Source organism: Rhinolophus ferrumequinum, chromosome 6 (genome assembly GCF_004115265.2).
Source record: "Rhinolophus ferrumequinum isolate MPI-CBG mRhiFer1 chromosome 6, mRhiFer1_v1.p, whole genome shotgun sequence".
Lineage (NCBI taxonomy): Eukaryota > Metazoa > Chordata > Mammalia > Chiroptera > Rhinolophidae > Rhinolophus > Rhinolophus ferrumequinum.
The window spans coordinates 71,389,870-71,410,040 of record NC_046289.1 but is presented as its reverse complement, the minus strand read 5'-3'; the positions used below and the strand labels follow the sequence as shown (position 1 = coordinate 71,410,040).

At 37.2% G+C, this 20,171-nt stretch overlaps 1 protein-coding gene across 1 annotated transcript; it reads right to left on the bottom strand.

The window, feature by feature from the left end:
• Positions 1–14,508: 14,508 nt before the first annotated feature.
• LOC117023795 (olfactory receptor 11G2-like) lies at positions 14,509–19,770 on the bottom strand. The gene is made up of 2 exons (XM_033108968.1): positions 19,748–19,770; positions 14,509–15,421 (listed from the first exon to the last, which is right to left on the bottom strand). Exons 1-2 carry the CDS (start codon positions 19,768–19,770, stop codon positions 14,509–14,511), a joined length of 936 nt encoding a protein of 311 aa, XP_032964859.1.
• Between the last annotated feature and the right edge of the window lie 401 nt (positions 19,771–20,171).

The following is a 20,171-nucleotide window of genomic DNA, read 5'->3' as shown; positions in this document are numbered from 1 at the left end:
GGGACCAGATGGCTTCACTAGTGAATTCTCCCAAACCTTCAAAGGGGATCTAATACCAGTCTTTCTCAAACTCTTCTAAATAATTGAAGAAGAGACAGTACTCCCCAACACATTTTATGAGGCCAACATTACCCTGATACCAAAACCTGGTAAGGACAAAATAAAAGAAGAAAACTACAGACCAATATCTCTGATGAATACAGATGCAAAAATCCTAAACAAAATTCTAGCAAATCGTATACAAAATGCATTAAAAAGATTATTCATCATGACCCAGTGGGGTTCATCCCCGGAGCACAAGGATGGTTCAACATCTGCAAATCCATCAATGTGATACATCACATAAACAAAATAAAGGACAAATACCATATGATTATACCAATTGATGCAGAAAAAGCATTTGACAAGATACAACATCCATTTATGATTACAACACTTAAAAAAATAGATATAGAAGGAAAATACCTTAACATAATAAAGGCCATATATGACAAACCCTCAGCTAATCTCATAGTTAGTGGTGGAAAACTGAAGCCCTCTGCTGTACGTTCAGGAACACGACAGGGCTGTCCCCTATCACCTCTGCTTTTCAACATAGTGTTGGAAGTCCTTGCCAGAGCAATCAGGCAAGAGAAAGAAATAAAAGGCATCCAAATTGGGAATAAAGAAGTTAAATTGTCAGTCTTTGCAGATGACATGATGTTATATATAAAAAACCCTAAGGACTCCACCAAAAAGCTATTAGAAACAATCAACGAATACAGTAAAGTTGCTGACTACAAAATCAACGTACAAAAGTCCATTGCATTTCTATATACTAACAATGAAATCTCAGAAAAAGAAATACAAAAAACAGTTCCATTTGCAATTGCAGCAAAAAGAATAAGATACCTAGTATTAAACTTAACCAAGGATGTGAAAAACCTGTATGGTGAAAACTACAAGACATTTTTAAAAGAAATTGAAGAAGACACAAAGAAGTGGAAAGACATTCCGTGCTCATGGATTGGAAGAATCAACATAGTTAAAATGGCCATAGTACCCAGAGCAATATACAGATTTAATGCAATCCCCATCAAAATCCCAATGGCGTTTTTTAAAGAAGTAGAACAAAAAATAATCAGATTTGTGTGGAACCACAAAAGACCCCGAATAGCCAAAGCAGTCTTAAGAACAAAGAACAATACTGGAGGTATCCCACTCCCTGACTTTAGCTTGTACTACAGGGCTAAAACAATCAAAACAGCATGGTCTTGGCAGAAAAACAGACACATAGACCAATGGAATAGAATTGAGAACACGTAAATAAAACCACATAAATTTGGACAGATAATTTTTGACAAAGAAGCAAAAAACATACAATGGAGAAAAGACAGCCTCTTCAATGAATGGTGCTGGCAGAATTGGATAGCCACGTGCAAACGAATGAAACTGGACTGCTATCTGTCACCATGTACCAAAATTAATTCAAAATGGATCAAAGACTTAAGCATAAAACCTGAAATAATTATCTGCATAGAAGAAAACATAGGTTTCCTTACGGACCTTGGGTTCAAAGAGCATTTTATGAATTTGACTCTAAAGGCAAGGGAAGTAAAAGCTAAAATAAATGAATGGGACTATCTGAAACTGAAAAGCTTCTGCACAGCAAAAGAAACCATCGACAAAACAAAGAGGCAACCAACTGAATGGGAGAAGATTTTTGCAAACAGTGCCTCCGATAAAGGGCTAATATCCAAAGTATACAAGGAACTCATGAGACTCAACAACAAAAAAACAAACAACCCAATTGAAAAATGGGCAGACGACCTGAAGAAACATTTCTCCAAAGAGGACATACAAATGGCAAGTAGACATATGAAAAAATGCTCAACATCACTAATCATCAGAGAAATGCAAATAAAAACCACAATGAGATATCACCTCACCCCAGTCAGAATGGCTATCATCAACGAGACAAATAGTAACAAGTGTTGGAGAGGCTGTGGAGGAAAAGGAACCCTCATACACTGTTGGTGGGAATGCAGACTGGTGCAGCAGCTATGGAAGGCAGTGTGGAGGTTCCTCAAAAAATTACAAATACAATTACCATATGACCCAGCAATCCCTCTGCTGGGTATCTACCCCAAAAACCTGAAAACATTTATACATAAAGACACGTGTGCTCCAATGTTCATTGCAGCTTTATTTACGGTGGCCAAGACATGGAAACAACGCAAATGTCCTTCCATAGATGAATGGATAAAGAAGTTGTTGTATATATACACAATGGAATACTATTCGGCGGTAAGAAAAGATGATATAGGAACAGTTGTGACGACACTGATGGATCTTGAGAATATAATGCTAAGCAAAATAAGTCAGACAGAAAAAGCAGAGAACCATATGATTTCACTGATATGTGGTATATAAACCAAAAACAACAAAAGAACAAGACAAACAAATGAGAAACAAAATCTCATAGACACAGACAATAGTTTAGTGGTTACCAGAGGGTAAGGGGGAAATAGGGTGGGAGATGAGGCTAAGGGGGATCAAATATATGGTGATGGAAGGAGAACTGACTCTGGGTGGTGAACACACAATGGGATTTATAGATGATGTAATACAGAATTGTACACCTGAAATCTATGTAATTTTACTAACAATTGTCACCCCAATAAACTTTAAAAAACAAACAAACAAACAAGGAAAAAAAAGAATTAGGAATGGAACAACTATTTTTTTTTAACATCTCTCCCCAAGTGGAAAGTACTTGAAAGTACTTGACTTCTCAGATACTCTAGAGCTGTGAATGTCCATTGTGCACTCTGAGCTGTTTATTAATGCTATAATGTTCAAAATTTACCAAAATAAAATTTATTTCCAAAGTAAAAATACTTTAAAAAATAATTAAGACATGAAAAATATAGAAACATAAAAAAATCGTTCCATTTCCCAGAGCAAACACATTTTAACTCTTTGGGGAATTAATTGCATTTCTTTTTAAAAATTAAAATGGGATTTTCAAAATTAGCAGTTTTATAACCTGTTTTTTAACTTAATATATTTTTGTCAAGAATTTAGCTCTACCGCTAACAATTCAATGGCTGCACTGTTTTCTATAGATTTAATCAACTCCTAGTATAGATTTAGATTGTTATCAATGCACTGACCAAACCTGTAGCGAGGCCACATTTGAACCCGTGGCCCACTAATTCCCCCTTGGCCTCATATGCCTGTCACGTTTGAGTGTCCATTCTAAATATAAGCCTCCCTAGACATTGGCCTTCTTTTATATTTAATCACCATTCTGCTCAACTTCTTATTCTATCTTTCCCTTCATAGAGCTCCCTCTCCCTTTTGTATTTGTTTCTTGGGGAATTCAACAACCTATTTAGCATTTGCTAAAGTCATTGCCAGAAATTTGAGAGTCACTCAAGGCAGTTTCTAATTCTATCACCTCGCATATGCAATCATTCACAAATCCTCTTGATTTTCCCTCCCAAACGTTTGTCATATCTGTCCTGGACACATAGAGGATCAATGTAAATTCTTTGTTGGTTTTGTCCAGTAGTGGAGTGAAGCAGCTACACATATAACCTAGAAAGAAACATGGGCCTTTTTAGGAAGGACTGAGAATGTTATTTTAGGGGGAAAGCACATGGATTGGTGAGGACAGAAGAGAACATCCACTCTGGCAATCTGTTTGGTTTGGCAATCTGGCATCCCACAGTTGGATCAGGTTCACAACTGATTGACTCAATCCAGTAATATTTAAGTGAGTAGTCCTGTTATATCACTGTACTTAAAGGAAGATAAACGATAATGTCACAATGATTTGGGTTCAAATACTGCGTGCTTTTGGGTAAACTAACACATATTTTTTCAGGGCTCTAGTGAAAACACTGTTGAATACATATACCTAGCACAGTTCCTGGAATATACTAGGACCTGGAAAAATTCAAAGCTGTTGTTGTTAATAATAATACTGCCAACAAATATGATTACAAAGTAACAAGGATAAAAATTTTGTAGCATAATAATTTAAAAACTTAAATGAGAAACAATAAATTTAAGTGAACCTAAAACACTAGGTTAAAAAGTCACTCCGTTCTAACGTATCACGTAGTAAAGCTATGGGCAGCTCTTTTTGGTTGCTTAGATTTATCTTACTGACCTCCGCTTACATTCTGGCACTTAAAAACATACAGCTTGGTCTGATAGAAAGGAAGAAGACACTTAGTGTCTTTAAAACATAGCAGTGTCAACAATCAAGATACAGAAAGTTAATAAAAGTATTATATTACTTATGTGATAAGTGGGAATAAGTTCTATTTAATTGGAGGCATTGTAGAAAATGAACTACTGAGCATGACAGTAAATAGTTTTCTAATACCAAATTACGTAATTTATCAAATTTATGCATAATGAGGCATTCCTGTGTGAATCAGTAGGCAAGACAGTTTCAAGGATTATTAGGCTGAGGGAGATCTGAGTAGGGGGGCACTGGAGTCAACAGTTCATATAACATAACTTATTATTATATTACTGGAGACACTGGGTGAAACCAAATATTCAGAAATATAAAACCCACAAAAGTTTGCAGAAGTATATTATTATTAAAATGATATTCCACCGGAGCTAGCATCCGTTTGTAGATGTCATAGAAAAAATGCAGTGATGCCTAGACAGGCAGACAAGTTACTTACCCTTCATAGTAGGGCTGAGTGTGTACAAAGCTGGGAATAAACACTCAGTCTGTATCTTCTCATTGATGGTTCTCTTTCCTTCATATGGAATCACAGCCCAGGGGCCTGACCCTGAGACATCTATGACACACAAAGTTAAACTGCTGAAACTCTCTTTCCTCCCTTCCTAAAGTGCTCAAAAGAAACGGTTATAGCACAGGGTATATCTGTTGGGCAATACGATAAGCAGTGAAAAGAAGCACAGCCCTGTAACGAGTCCTTGAGGCGTGAGCTCATTTGACATAGTGATGTTTTCATCAAGGGCTATATAAGAGACCTCAATCACCCCCAGGCTCCCAGACATTTCACTTATCTCACCCAGTAGAGAAAATTCAATGGGTGAGTTTTATATATTGGTTACTTTTCCTATAGAGTGGCTGAAAGAAATGGGGGTATGAACTTTATGAGGAGATTTCTAAAAATGGGGTGCAGGTGAACGAAGGGGAGGGATGTATTGTTGAGACTCTCAAGGGTGCAATTAAAGTTTCATCTTAGAGATTATTGTGAAGTCTTCAGTCTCCTCTTGGGCTGTTTTATGACTCCCTCAGGACTTCTTGGTGTAACATCCTTTCCTTACCCATGGTTTTCATATAGTATAGGTTAGACTGGCCCCCAGAGCAATGGCAGGTATAATATCTTAAAGGCAACGGTGAGATCTCTGTGTGAATTTTCAGAGAATTTCTGTTTTCATGGAAAGTCTTTTTCACTGTGAAATATAGAGAATGTTTATAATGTATATTGTTTATGCTCTATAGGAGTGTATTTTCTTTTCACACTTGCCATCTGTTAATTTTTGCTTCCAGTCCTTAGCTACTGACAGGTAGACTATTTGTATTTTACTTGTCCTGTTTTTTGTTTCCTTATTTCTTTTTATTTATTTTCTTCTGGATTATTCAAGTACTTGTATTATAATAAATAATAAAATTCAAGTACTTTTATTATAAAAAATAATTCAAGTACTTTTATTATAAAAAATAATAAATATAAATAATAAAGTACTTTTATTATTTAATCTCCCTATATTACCTTTTTGATGGATTTATATATATACATAAACATAAAAATGATCATTTTAACCACTTTTAAGTGTACAGTTCTGTGGCAGTAAGTACAATTACATTGTTGTGCAACCATCACCACCATTCACCTCCAGAAGTTTTCATCATTCCAAAGTGAAACCCTTTACCCATTAAACAATAACTTTCCATTCCGCTCTCCCCTAGCCCCTGGCAACCACCATGCTACATTCCGTCTCTGTAAATTTACTACCATAGGTACCTTATATATGTAGAATCACACAAAATTTGTCCTTTTGTGATGGGCTTATTTTTACCAAGGTTCCTCCATTTGAACATGTCCACCCTTGATGGTTACCTCTCTGATTGCTTAAGGTAATTATGGTCCCATAGCTCTGGATATTGAAGTAAGAGAGAAGGAGGGAAATTCTAAGTGGAGCATCAGAACAAATTTGCTTAGTGATTCTAGTGGGGTTTTAAAATCTCTATAAGCTTTGTTTTCTTTATATAAAAGGAATAGGGTTATATGATTTTTAGTCACTTTTTATTATAAAACGGTTACTTCTATGGCAGGTACATCACAGGTACATATGATATCAAGCATTTATAGATCTAAAGGTGATATTTTAGTTACGTTTATCTCTTAGATGAAAACATCAGTTGGATAGTTTGTCACCTATATAAGAAGTCCAAAAGATCCAGGCCAACTCCCTCCCAATGATTCGCTAACTTTGAGAGTCTGACAAAGCTGCCCTAGAAAACAAGAAGGATGTGAAAAACGATTCTCTGTGTGCCATCACCATGTCATGCTGGACCTGACAGTGGGTGAAAAAAAAAAAAATATTTCTAACAAGTATTGTTATTCACCTTGCGTTACCTGGCTCCTCTGTACAGAGAGCCATAGTGGTGTTTACCTGGCAGTAGGCTAAGGTGGAGCTGTCCAAAGTGACAGTTCTGAATCAGCTGCAGAAGCTACTGTGGCAGAGTGAGAATCTGCATACAATGGCGTCAAAGCTGTGTTTACTATACAGGATGCTTGGACTGAGTTAATTAACAAAGCCAAACAAAACAAACTACATCCTCACCCCCATTATATCTAGGAAAGATTCGGATAGCCCCAATCTAGGTTAGCCTTGTTAGGAGCTATAATACTTGTATATAAGATGAGAGAAAGAAATTTCTCCGATATTTTATTTTTTCCTAAGGCTAGTCCAAGAAGGCACAATGGTGTTGGAAGTATGATTGTCCTGCTCTCATAGCACCACATCTGCTTTTTTTTGTCTGGACAGGAGATTTTTACACCTGTCCCATTTCTGCAAAGCCCTTGAAAATAAGAACCATTGTCCCATTTTTGAGAAGTGGTAGGCAGCTAAGGCAGAGTAGAAAAACAAAGGATCGGGAGTAAAGAGCCTAGGTTTTGAATTACAACTCATATTTGACAATTGTGGAAACTTTGTCAAGTCAGTTATATAAATTATTTCCCAGTTCCTTCAACTGTAAAATGGGCACAGTGACACTTTTCACCAAAGAATTGAGGACTCTGAATGAGATAATCTATGTGGAAGTAATTGTCGAGGCCTGACACAGTAATGCTTAGGAATTGTGAGCCATATAGTGTATTGCCAAAGCAAAGTGAAAGGAAGCCTTTTGTAGAGGGTGGTAGTTTTTCTAGTTCTTTCCTGTTTATTTTCTCCTTTAAGCATCACATCATTTCCTTTCATGGACAGAAGAGAATCTAAATCTGAGGTTTTTCTGTTGGTGTCTGATCTTCCTGGAAGGGGAGGTGGTCTCCTCAACAGTAACCGTAAAGGTATGAAGGAGTAGATAGATACAGGGTGACGATTTTTGTATTTGCCGAAGGATGTAGGGATTATAAGCAGAGCCTCCAGAGAGTAAGCCCTGCTCCACGGGGTTCAACATTTCACTGCTAGAAGGAGAACAGTGTTAGGAGACTGCTCTGTGTTAGTTCTTCCCTTTCTTTGAGACCTGCCTTCTTTGGAGACCCTGATGTCTACTGCCTTTGTTTTCCTGTAGAGTAGAAAATAGTTCAAATCAATCTTCAAGCTGACTTAGAGCAGCACCTACCAGAAGCCCAAGGGAAAGTCTATTAAAGTAACAAAGACACAGGCACAGGTACATTATGGCCTAACCAGTAGGGAAGGAAAATTTACCACCCCAAAAAGTGTCTCTCTGGCATGAGAATTATTTTAGTTTCAAGAAAGAAAAGACTCAGGAAGAACCTTTGATCTTCCCTTAAACTACCTAAAAGAATTTAAGATAGAAGTCCTGTTCTGGAAGAACTATCACCACAGATAACCACAGTATAACATGAACTAGGTGTGGTTCATATTATAGGGAGGAACCTACTGTGTTTCCCCGAAAATAAGATCTAGCCGGACAATTAGCTCTAATGCATCTTTTGGAGCAATATAAGACCAGGTATTATAATATGTTGTGTTATATTGTATTATATTATATTATATTACATTACATTATATTGTATTATATTATATTATATTATACAGCCGGTCTTATAATAAAATAAAACTGGGTCTTAGATTAATTTTTGCTCCAAAAGACGCATTAGAGCTGATTGTCTGGCCAGGTCTTATTTTCGGAGAAACACGGTAGCAGGCCCCCTTGGATCAAAGTCTTCTCTGTGACCCATTCTTTCTAGGTGGCCCAGCAAATATTTTTTTATTAAACAGTAACTCTTTTCAACTTCTTATGAATTGCCTTATTTCCCTTTGAAGTCCCAGACTCCTACCTCCTCCGTCTTAGTCCAGAAACTTATAGACCTAATTTTGCCTACTGTCTCTGGAATTTTCATGCTTATGTGAATTCCCTGTGTGTAAGTATTAAAACCTGATTTTCTCCTGTTGTCCTGCCTTATGTCATTTTAATTATTCGACTAGCCATGAGAACCAAGGAGTGCAGTGCTGGCAAGGGAAGTCAGAGCCAAGCGGTTAATATTTAAGCTCCCTCCTGCCAGCTTACAAGCTCCCTCCTGTAAAATCCTTGCCTGTCCCATCTTGCCAGCTCACAAGCCCGCTCCTGTTAACTCTTTACTTGTCTGTTCACCTAAGTTTTTTTTCTTTTCCTCTGTCTGGGAAACCTGCTTTGTTTGCCTGGTCTTTGTTCCTCCAGGCCAGAAGTGCTGGGAAGAGAATGACCTCCTCAACCCCCAGAAGCTCTCTACATGGACAGATGGGAATTGGGATATCAATATTTCAACTCCCTTGCCCTTATAGCAGGATAACCTTGAGATGTCTACTTGACTACCCTGGGATTCTCCAGAGGGATTAGTTCCAGTTACCCACAGTAGTAGCTGGCTTGACAATGCACCCTTTATTGGAAGACTTCCCTTCCTCATTTCATTTTTTCTATCAATGTTCCCTTCGTGACCCAAATAAACAACTTGTACTAGTCTCAGGATTTACTTCTGGGGAAACCAACAAAGACAGCAGGACAGGTACATTACAGCCTAACTACCATTTGTAATACTTTAGATGAACAGATTTGTTTCAAGTTTCAAATATCCAGTTAAATTTTTTTTCCAATTAAACGTCTGAATAATTTAAATATTGATTTTGTCCGATGGGTGCTACAGTAACCGTAAAGGAATGAAGGAGTAGATACAGGGTGACAATTTTTGTGTTGCCGAAGGATGGAGGGATTTTAAGCAGAGCCAAAGTATGGAGGGATTAATTCACTTTGTTTGGAATGGTGAATTATAAAAGTTTGTGAAACAAAAACATCAACAACAATTTCACTCTTAAAAATGTCTATAAATATCTCATCTATATATATTCTCCACATTTTCCACCCCACCACTTTTAGGAGAAAATACAAAACACTTTTGCTCTTCCATTTCTGCTGTCTCCTTTTCATTGATGAGAATAGCTGGAAAAGATTAGACCGTGGGCAAGTTTTCTGTTGTTTTTTTTTCTTAATGCTAATTATGGAACTAAACTAGCATAGCCACTCACATTAGTGTTTATCAATAATCTCTGGGTAACACCTGAAAATATTTTGTTTTATTTCCCTTATAAAAATAAGTAAACAAAAATTTTGAGTAGACTGATGAGTATTCAACAGTTTGGATTCAGACTTTCTTACTCTGTTCTGTAACTCATTTATGGTCCGCAAAAGCCAGTTTTATTTTCAGATATCAAAGTTATTTTTAACGTAGAAATTTACCTTTTTATAGAATTCTGATGGGTTTAGATGTTCTTGAAGGAGTGATTTGACTTTCAGAAAACTACTTTAGCATATTGAGTTTGTCACTTTACTCTTGTATAAAAGTCTATTTGACATGAGAAACAGTCAGATTACTAACACTTATTAAGAGATTAAGAACTTTCCAATAGTTTAGTGGTTACCAGAGGGTAAGGGGGTGGGGGGTGGGAGATGAGGGTAAGGGGGATCAAATATATGGTGATGGAAGGAGAACTGACTCCGGGTGGTGAACACACATGGGATTTATAGATGATGTAATACAGAATTGCACACCTGAAATCTATGTAATTTTACTAACAATTGTCACCCCAATAAACTAAAAAAAAAAGAGATTAAGAACTTTCATTTTCAGTGCTTCAAGATCACTTTTAGAGTCAGCTCTCATTTTATTGCTTTTTTTCTTTTTCATTTTGAAACAATTCCAACTTAGAAAGTCATTTAAAACACAGTAAAAGAATTCCCATGTACTCTCCATTAAAGGTAAGTAACTTGTCCAAGTGACACAGGTTGTCTGGCTTTAGTCCAAGATCATAATCATTGACCTTGCTGTGTTGCCTCTATTTAAAGTTGCAGGTAATTTTAAGGAAAGTCAACATGTATGAACATAGACACAAAAATATATGCATTATAGAGCACTGATAAATATCACCAAGATTCTTTGCTTTATCAAATAAATCTCCACCATATGTATTTAAACTCTCCAACTGAACTACAGTTTATAAAACTTGTATTCACCAATAAATCAAAGCATAAGTACTTGAGTAACGGCCTTTCCTGAAATCTGACAATTCTCTTCGTGTCTTCTTTCATGACATGTTTCTTCAGCTGGAACCTGTTTATATATATTTACTCCAAAGGCTGTTTTAAAGAACAGGAACATTCAAAAAAGTCTAGTTCAAGGTTTTTTTCTCCAAAGTGTTTTCATGAGCAGTAAATTGAAAGTACATTATTTATAGTTTTGGCATTCTCTAACACCAAGCAGACCTTAAAATTAATGCTGTTCATTTAACAGAGAACGGAAGAAATTCCAACTTCTGTGTGCCTCTGCCTACAGATATAAAAGACACATATATACCCAAGAAATTTTAAAACAAGAAAAGAGAGCATAGGCATTACACGTTTGGATTCATTAGTGAACTAGTTTATTGACGTTTTATAGGTTAAACAATTATGCAGTCTTCGAAGAATTAAGGTATGTAAGAAATGATTATTAAAAACAATCTTCAAAGTTTAAATATAACCTTTCAATAATAAAATTAGGAAATGCATTTTAGAGTTTTAAATTTCAAGTGATATTATTTCACACATGTTACCTTCTCATCATAATATTCTCATAGAAAAAACCTCACAAAATAATAAACACAGTGGCAGTATTTCTTCAGATCTAAAACACAATCAGTTGTAACACATAGCACTATTTTATACGTCCCTAAGAAAGACAAACCTTTCTGCCAATGATACTATGACACATCACCAATTATAAGCTGCATGTAACTTTTAGAGATATTAAAAGATGAAAATGTGCTTTTTAGTCTAATGAAATGTTATTCTAGAGAGTTCCCAGTAAGTATGCAGGAACCTATACGGTAGAGCTCCTTTACATCTGTGATGTATGATGGCCCAAGTCATCACAACTGTACCTTCCATTACTTCTCCTCTTCTACCTACCAAGCATGATTACATAGAAATCTAGGCATTTATTCCAAAAGGATGTTTGATTTAAGCTTTTGTTAACTCTAACACTGATAAGGAGTGGTCATGTTTAAGCATTTTAAATCTTAATTTAAAAATATAAGCGGCAGAATATTAAAATGGGACCGTGGGTAGATAAAGCTGAACAAAACCATTTTACTGTGGCAAAAGGGAAAGCTAAGTAAAAGAGAAGTTGGGAACACAAATAGTGGTATTCTGTAGTTGCATCATCCCTAAGCTATAAGAGGGGATCCCCAATATAACTGAGATTTTGTGTTGTCTCCTTTTATGGTTCAAAAAAAGCATAGTCCTCTTGTGATGTCATTATATGAGTACACACTGTATATACTCTAAAAGAGAATTTGAATTTAGTTCATTCCAAAATCATCTTTCATATCAACCACCTAGACTTAATAGAAGCAATATGGAAAAGATATACCCTGTGTGCTTTCTTTCAGAGCCACAAGGCTGTGAGCAAGGCAACAAGGACTAGTAACTGTGCAAGATGAAGCATGTGTGAAGACTTTCCAGGTAAAGAAATAATGAATTCATCTGCTACATCTCTGATTCTTTCTCTTAATTGGTTACCAGCAATAAGCTTTCTTAGTAGAAAAGAAGTTTAAGAAGATAATATACCTTCTGAGGACACAGCTTGATTGACGCTCTCCACTGTTGAGCACAACGGGGCCCCTACTCTGAGAACCACAAAGATTGCTCTGCTATGTACATTTTCCACTACTGCTCAGTGGCAGAGATGTCTCAGATATAAAACCATTTTCTAGTACAGAATGTGCAGGAGACATTAGTTCATTCTGCATCAAAGCTGATTGCTGGTGAGCTTCCGAGTCAGGATTTTATAGACCTTCTTCCTAGAATGTTTGTATTACTGGTTAGTTTGAGACTATCAACTGTAGAATGATACCACCTATTTTTCATATTCTCTTCTGGTATCAGGTTCCCCATCATAATTTTGTGGTTTTAAATGCCATTGTTGTTGGTTTAACTAAATTTTCTCTCCTTCAATTTGGGACTGGAAATTGCCACGACAAAGTCATTTATGTCAAGGGAACCATAATAGAGGCCATAATGATATCTGCATTATACACATTTCACCCACAAACTTTTGAACTTTCAAGCCAACTATGTATCCACACCTTGGACTTCACCTTTTCCTTATATGGGGTCATTCTTCACCTTGAAAGGGGCCAATTTGCTTCACCAACTAGCATCATTATTTGCATAAGAAAACTAATCAACCCCTGTTAACCTAACCAGCATCCTTCATTTGAATAGAGGGCCTAAGTGGAAACAGTACTTGTTGCTTTTTGCCTTTATAAAACATGCCTTTCTTCGTTCTCTTTAGAGCACAATTTGAGTTGCTGCCTGAATCTGTGTCTACAGGATTGCAGTCTCTCTTTTGCTCAAATAAATGCTTTTTATTCTTTATAACAGCCTAAAGCTTTTCTTAGGTTAACACTCTTTTGGACATAGTACTTGTCACAATTGAATTTTTTTCTTATCCTACATTCTCATCTTCATGAGGGACTGAAATGTGACTTACCCACAATATCTGATTCATTTTTTTGCCCTGTTCTTGAAATATTGAAGGTATTCATTAAACTTTTAAAAAATAAATGAACAATAAAGAATATAAATATAATAGTTCTGAAAAGGCAGCCTGCTTCATAGATTCCCCAAGTAGCCCATGAATTGTGAGGAATGGTCTTTTAAGTTCCAATTCTCAAAAACTTTAGAGATTCTTCTCCTTCTTCCTCCTCCTCCTCCTCCTCCTCCTCCTCCTCCTCCTCCTCCTCCTCCTCCTCCTCTTCTTCTTCTTCTTCTTCTTCTTCTTCTTCCTCTTCTACTTCTCCTTCTTCTCCTCATTCTCATTCTCCTTCTTCTTCTTCAACTACTATAGAATTTTGTATTAAAGATACAAAAGACTACACAATGAAAAAAATCTTTTTCATTTTCTTGTATCAAATACACCGTACCCTCTCTTCCCAACTGCATCCATTGTTAGGTTTCTTATCTATCCTTTGAAATATAGTCTATCCTTTTTTAAACACACACACAAATTTATAATTTTATACATAAATGACAGCTTACATACTATTCATGAATTATTCACTCAACAGTATAACTTGGAGATTGTTCCGTATCTATACATCTAAAACTCCCTCATTTCAAAAATGCTACATTGTATTTATCGCATGGACATATAATTTATTTAAACAGGTTTCAATTAATCATCATTTAAATGGTTTCTAATAATTTGCTATTACAAAGAATACTGCAATGGAAATTTTTATAGATAACATATGTGTAGACTAAGTATCTAGGAATGAGTGAAACTACTGGGTTAATAAATATGGGCATTTTAAATTTTCATAAGCTGTTTCCAATTTGTCCTAAGTAGAAGTTGTACCTGTTTACATCTTTATCAGTAATGGATCTATATATTTCCCCTCTTCAGATGAAAGAGTATTTGATGGCTGCACATCTGCATGGCAAATACCTCCAATACTTTCTTATAATTTATTATTTATTTATCTCTTTATGATCGAAACAGCAGTTCTTTAAAAAATAGATTTTTTTGGTGCAATTATAAAGTTTGACCAGAGCAAATCATTCAAAATTTCCATTCTCCAAAATTTCCAACCTTCTTCATTTACAAAGTGAGAGAGTTGGATAAAGTCTCTGAGTCCTTTCTTGCACTAAAAGCAATTCTCAGAATGGTACTAGTTTACTTAATTTTTTTTTTTTTACCTGAAAATGTATGAAGATAGGTCAGTTGCCTAAAAATATTTTTTTGATGAAGGTTCTGATTTTTATATTCCCAGAAACTTCTGCAGGGCATGTTTCATATCTTTGTTTCTTAGACTATAGATCACAGGATTAATGAATGGGGTTCCCACAGAATAAAGCAGAGTCACAAGCTTCTGCATTCCAGCTTCATGCTCAGATGTTGGGCTCAGATACATGACCATCACGGAACCGTAGAAGAGTGAAACCACAGCCAGATGGGACCCACAGGTGGAGAAAGCCTTTTTTCGGCCCGCTGCTGAAGGGACCCTCAACACAGCTCTTAGGACCAGAGCATAGGACACCATGATGCAGAGGAAAGGAATAAATAAGACTATAGAAATTATGATTGTCCAATACAACTCCATTATTGGGACTGTAGAACAGGTGAGGGCTAGCAGAGGACCTGGGTCACACAGGAAGTGGTCAATAGTCCTAGATCCACAGAAGGACATCTGGGAAATGATGATGATAGGGACTGGGAACCAGAGGAAACCAAGTACCCAGCAGCTGATGACAAGATTGGTGCAGAGATGTCCAGTCATAAGAGTGGGGTAATGTAGAGGCCGGCAGATGGCAAGGTATCGGTCAAATGACATAACAGCCAAGAAAAAGCATTCTGTAGAACCCAAGGAGAAGAAGAAGTAGAACTGGAGAAAGCACCCAGAGAAGGAGATGACCTTGGTATCAGAGAGCAAGTTGGCCAACATGTTGGGGACAGTGGAGGTGACATAGCAGATCTCCAGGAAGGAGAAGTTGGAGAGCAGGATGTACATGGGGGTGTGGAGTCTCTGATCCCAGCGCACAGCACAGATGATGGAACCATTGCCCGTGAGGGTCAGGAGGTAGACAACAGAGAAGAGCACAAAGAGGAGGACCTGCCTCTCCCTGGGGCCAGGGAAGCCCAGGAGGATGAAGCCAGTGACAGTGCTGGAGTTGGTGGCAATTTTCATGGGTCTGGGAGCTGTGAAAAGGCCCATAATTACTGAATATCCCTGGAGTAGCACAGGGACTTCATTTGCTTTGTCCAAACAATAAACTGACATTTGTTGATTTGTTCATTATTAAATTAATATTTATTGAATGTTTACTATTTGCTAGGTATTTTTTTAGCTACTGGGGATATAGCAGTGAACAAAATAGATCCCTACCTCACTGGCTTACCCCAGGCAGGAGAATGCAATGGAAACTGACATTACATTGTATAATTTTCTTTTTCTTTTCTTTTAAACTAAATGTACTGGATTAGCTCTCTTCTTGGCAAACATCTTTTGAGAGTAGGCTTGGGTTATTGGTATGTCAAACAACAGTGTCATAGAGGTGAGTAGGATACACGTGACCTTGAATTTAGAAGGGTTTTTATAATATATGAGGTGTGATTAAAAAATACAGTGAATGCTTAAATTAAAAAAATTTGTTACTGTAAGAGACACATTGCCATTAATCCCCCTCAAAATACACCCCCTCGCTTCGAGCACTCTTATCCCATCGTCCTCACCACTTTCTGAAGCAGTTTTAGAAGTCCTCTTTTGTGTCTTTACTTCATTTTCCATCATGACAACGCTCCGTGTCACACATCATTTCCTGTATGGTAATTTCTGTCAAATAAAAACATTACGGTGTGTCCTTATCCACCTTATTTACCGGATCTGTCACCATGCAACTTCTGGCTCTTCCCCAAACTCAAAAATGACCGTGAAAGGTAAACGTGTTGAATCAGTTTAGGACATGGAGGCAGCCACGACAGCACAACTAAAGGCATTCATGACAGAGGACTTCCAGAACTGCTTCAGAAAATGGCAAGAACAATGGGATAAGTGTGTTTGAAGTATTTTGTGGGATATTAATGGTAATGTGTCTTTTACTGTAATAAAACTTTAAGAATTTAAACATTCACCATATTTTGTGGTAACACCTTGTATATCTATATATGGATGAATGGGTAAGTGCATTTCCTAAGTTCTCCATGAGCAATCACCTAATGCAACTGCCTTTGGGCAGTTGTCTTGTTAGATCCTGTGATTCTGGAGCAGGAAAAATGTGGGACTTTCTATATCACTTAAAAATTATTTTACAGTTGATTCAAATTATTTGAATCAACGTAACCTGTTGATTCATTCTCTCTAATACCATTATGTGTTAATTTCATGAGTAAAACTATTAAGTTTGCTAGAAAAAAATTACCTGAAAAAATACCACATAAGGCCACCTGGATAGATATCATGAAAGATAATGTTAACATCATAATCTGACCATATTAAAATAGTAATATCTCTAAATTTTAGTTTCTTAAATATAAAATGGGAGTTGCATTACATAACTTTTAATTCTTTTCTCTGAGATGTTTATTGTTATGCTAGGGATACTCACAGAGAGATAACAGTTTAGTGGGTACCATAGGGTAAGGGGTGAGGGGAATCGTAGAAGAGGGAAAAGGGAATCAAATGTTTGTAATATAATATTTTGTGTTAGCTATATTTTAATAAAAATCTTTTTTATTAAATTTATTCGGATGTCGTTTGTTAGTAAAATTATATAGGTTTCAAGTGTACATTTCTATAACACATCATTTATGTATTGCATTGTGTGTTCCCCACCCCGAGTCAGTTCCTCTCCCATCACCACATACGAGTGTATAAAAATATGTGCCTTCATCTTTGGCTGGGAATAAGCCTGAACCCATAACTTGTCAATTTATCATCTTGCTTTTACCTAAAGTAAATAACGAACAGAGGGGTTACCTTGGGATATGCCAAGACCAGAAAGATCTTTCTCATGTTACCTGAATTAGGAGTTGAGACAGCACTATAAAAACTTGGATATTATCCTATCAACCTTCCTAAAACTACTGGTCCAGGTTTATTTCCAAAGTTGCCTTATGTCCTAAAATTTTTTTGTTTAAAGTTCAAGATATTTGACCAGGTGGGCTACCATCAATATTTTAAATATAGTAATATCTTTGGATACTTGGATATTACTTATCAATGGGTTAGGTTCAAAAAATCCTCTCTTCCGTTTGAAATTTTGGAAATTCAGAAGCAATGCATTTTATGAAAGACAGCAAAGTGGTTATCAGTTTGTATTTCTTTTTCCCGCTCATAGTTAATTATTTCTGATAGAACAGCTTTTAGTCTGAATTAATTTTTTTTAACCAAGAATTAGGAGTGAGACGTCATCAAAATAGCAGCGTGAGGTGAGCCTCTGTAAATCTCTCCGGGAATTTACAACAAATGGAAAAACTATAACTCCACAAAGGACTCCCTGCATAGCAGACAGGCAAGACAAAGATGCGCACTACTGAATTCACCAAAAGGTGGGCGAATCACGCAAGCAAGGGAGGAGGGAAGGGAGAAGTGTGGAGACGGAGCCTCACCGGCGCAGGACGCAGACGTAGCTCAGTGCTCCGAGCTCACTGCATCCCAGAACTACTGCAGCTGCAGGAGAGGGAAGAACTGGGACAACTAGGGCTTTGTTTATGTCCCACAGGGCTGAGGGGACAGCATATAACAAGTCTCAACCCAACGCTTACGGCAGAGACCTTGGAGAAAAGACTGAGGGAAGAAGGCTGAAGAAGGGGGTTTAAGCCCTCACTGACCAGCAGGGAATAGAAGCCTTAGGCACTGAGACTAGCCGTTCCATCTGTTCCCTCCCAGAGCTTTCCCCGCCCCCACCTGCCCAGTGCCAGAAGTGGAACAGTAGCAGTGTCAGATCAAAAGAACACAATGTTTGCTGTTCTGAGAACTGTGGACCGCAGACACGGATTCGTAGCCCAACTAGTTCTGGCAAAGGGGAGGGAGCTGTGGAAGCAGGACCAGCTGTAGTGGTGGTCGCCTGCATTGCTCTGGGTCACCTCTCGTAACTCACCCCGCCCCTGTCCCCACCTATCTGGGCGGATCCCTGCAGGAGTCAACGGAACTGCTTAAAGATACGGGCTCAGAATCTGTTGCAGGAAGAGCTTTGGAACTTTAAAAGCTCTCCGCACACCCACACGGACACTGCACCCTGTGACCCAGGCGAACTATTAACAGAGGAGAAGCCCGTCTCCCAGGGAATCCCCCCATTGTGTGAGAAGCTGGAATAGTGCAGAGAAAACATAGTACAACCGTGTGAGAGAGAAAAAAAAGGCTGTAGTCGGAGAAAAAATAAAACATTCTACCAACAAGTACTGGAAAACAAAATAAAGACCTCTTCCTATCTACCTGTTGCAGAAACCACTCCTGTAGATGTCTAGGAAGAGAAATAATACATCAGCAATTGCCATGAATAACCAAGGCAACAAGACAGCTCATAAAGAAAGTGAAAAGTCTCCAGAAAACAAATTTAAAGATATGGAAATATGTGACTTACATGACAGAGAATTCAAGATTGCAGTTCTGAAAAAACTCAACGAGATGCAAGAAAACACAGAAAGGAAGTTTAATGAACTCAGAAACACAATCAAAGAACAACATGAGCATTTTACCAAAGAGATTGAAAATTTAAAAAAGAACCAAATAGAATTTCTGGAGATTAAGAATTCAATAGAAGAAATTAAGAATGAAATAGCCAGCTTAGATAGTAGAGTTGACCAGATGGAGGAAAGAATCAGTGACATCGAAGATAGAAACCTGGAAATGACACGGATGGAAGAAGACAGAGACTTGAGACTTAAAGAAATGGAAGAACTCTACAAGAACTTTCTGACTCCATCAGAAAGAACAATATAAGAATAATGGGCATGCCAGAAGGAGAAGAAAGAGAGAAGGGAACAGAGAATATATTCAAACAAATTGTTGATGAGAACTTCCCAAACTTGGGGTCAGAACTGCATCCTCGATTCCAAGAAGCAAACAGAACACCTAATCACCTCAATCCCAACAGGCCTTCTCCAAGGCACATTGTATTGAAGCTGTCTAAAATCAACGACAAAGAAAGAATCCTCAAGGCAGCCAGGGAAAAGAAGACGGTAACCTACAAAGGAAAGCCCATTAGATTATCATCAGATTTTTCGAGAGAAACTCTACAAGCCAGTAGGGAATGGAACCCAATATTCAAACTATTGAAAGAGAGAAATTATGAGCCAACAATAATATATCCAGCAAAGATAGCCTTTAGATCTGAAGGAGGAATAAAGACCTTTCCAGACATATAGAAGCTGAGGGAATTTTCTAATACACGACCTGCACTACAAGAAATACTAAAGGAGGCTATTAGACCGCCATCAACAGGGACAATTTGTGGCATCCAAAACATAAAAAGGAGGAGAGTAAAGGCCTGAACCGGAATATGGGAATGGAGAAAGTAAGCATGCCGAAGAAAATGGAATACTCTAAATATCAAACTTTCTTTTACATAAACTTAAGGGTAACCACTCAAAAAAAATCCAGAACTGAAATAAATACTGTGATAAAAGAAGAAACAGAGGGAAACATCATAGAATACCACCACACAGAAATAACAGACAACAACAAAAAGGCAAAGAAACAATGGAGACACAGCCTTATCAGAAAACTAAAGATAGAATGACAGGAAATCCTCACATATCAATAATCACCCTAAATGTAAATGGACTGAACTCAACAATAAATAGGCACAGAGTAGCAGATTGGATCAAAAAACTAAACCCAACCATATGCTGTCTCCAAGAGACACATCTCAGCTACAAGGACAAGCATGGACTCAAAGTGAAAGGGTGGAAATTGACACTCCA

Excerpts from the sequence above, each read along its gene's own strand:
- LOC117023795 (XM_033108968.1), bottom strand. The coding sequence starts at position 19,770 with ATGCTTACTTTCTCCATTCCCAT. Across the intron at positions 15,422-19,747 it reads CTTACTTTCTCCATTCCCAT|CAACTCCAGCACTGTCACTG; the intron begins ATTCCGGTTCAG and ends GAAAATTGCCAC.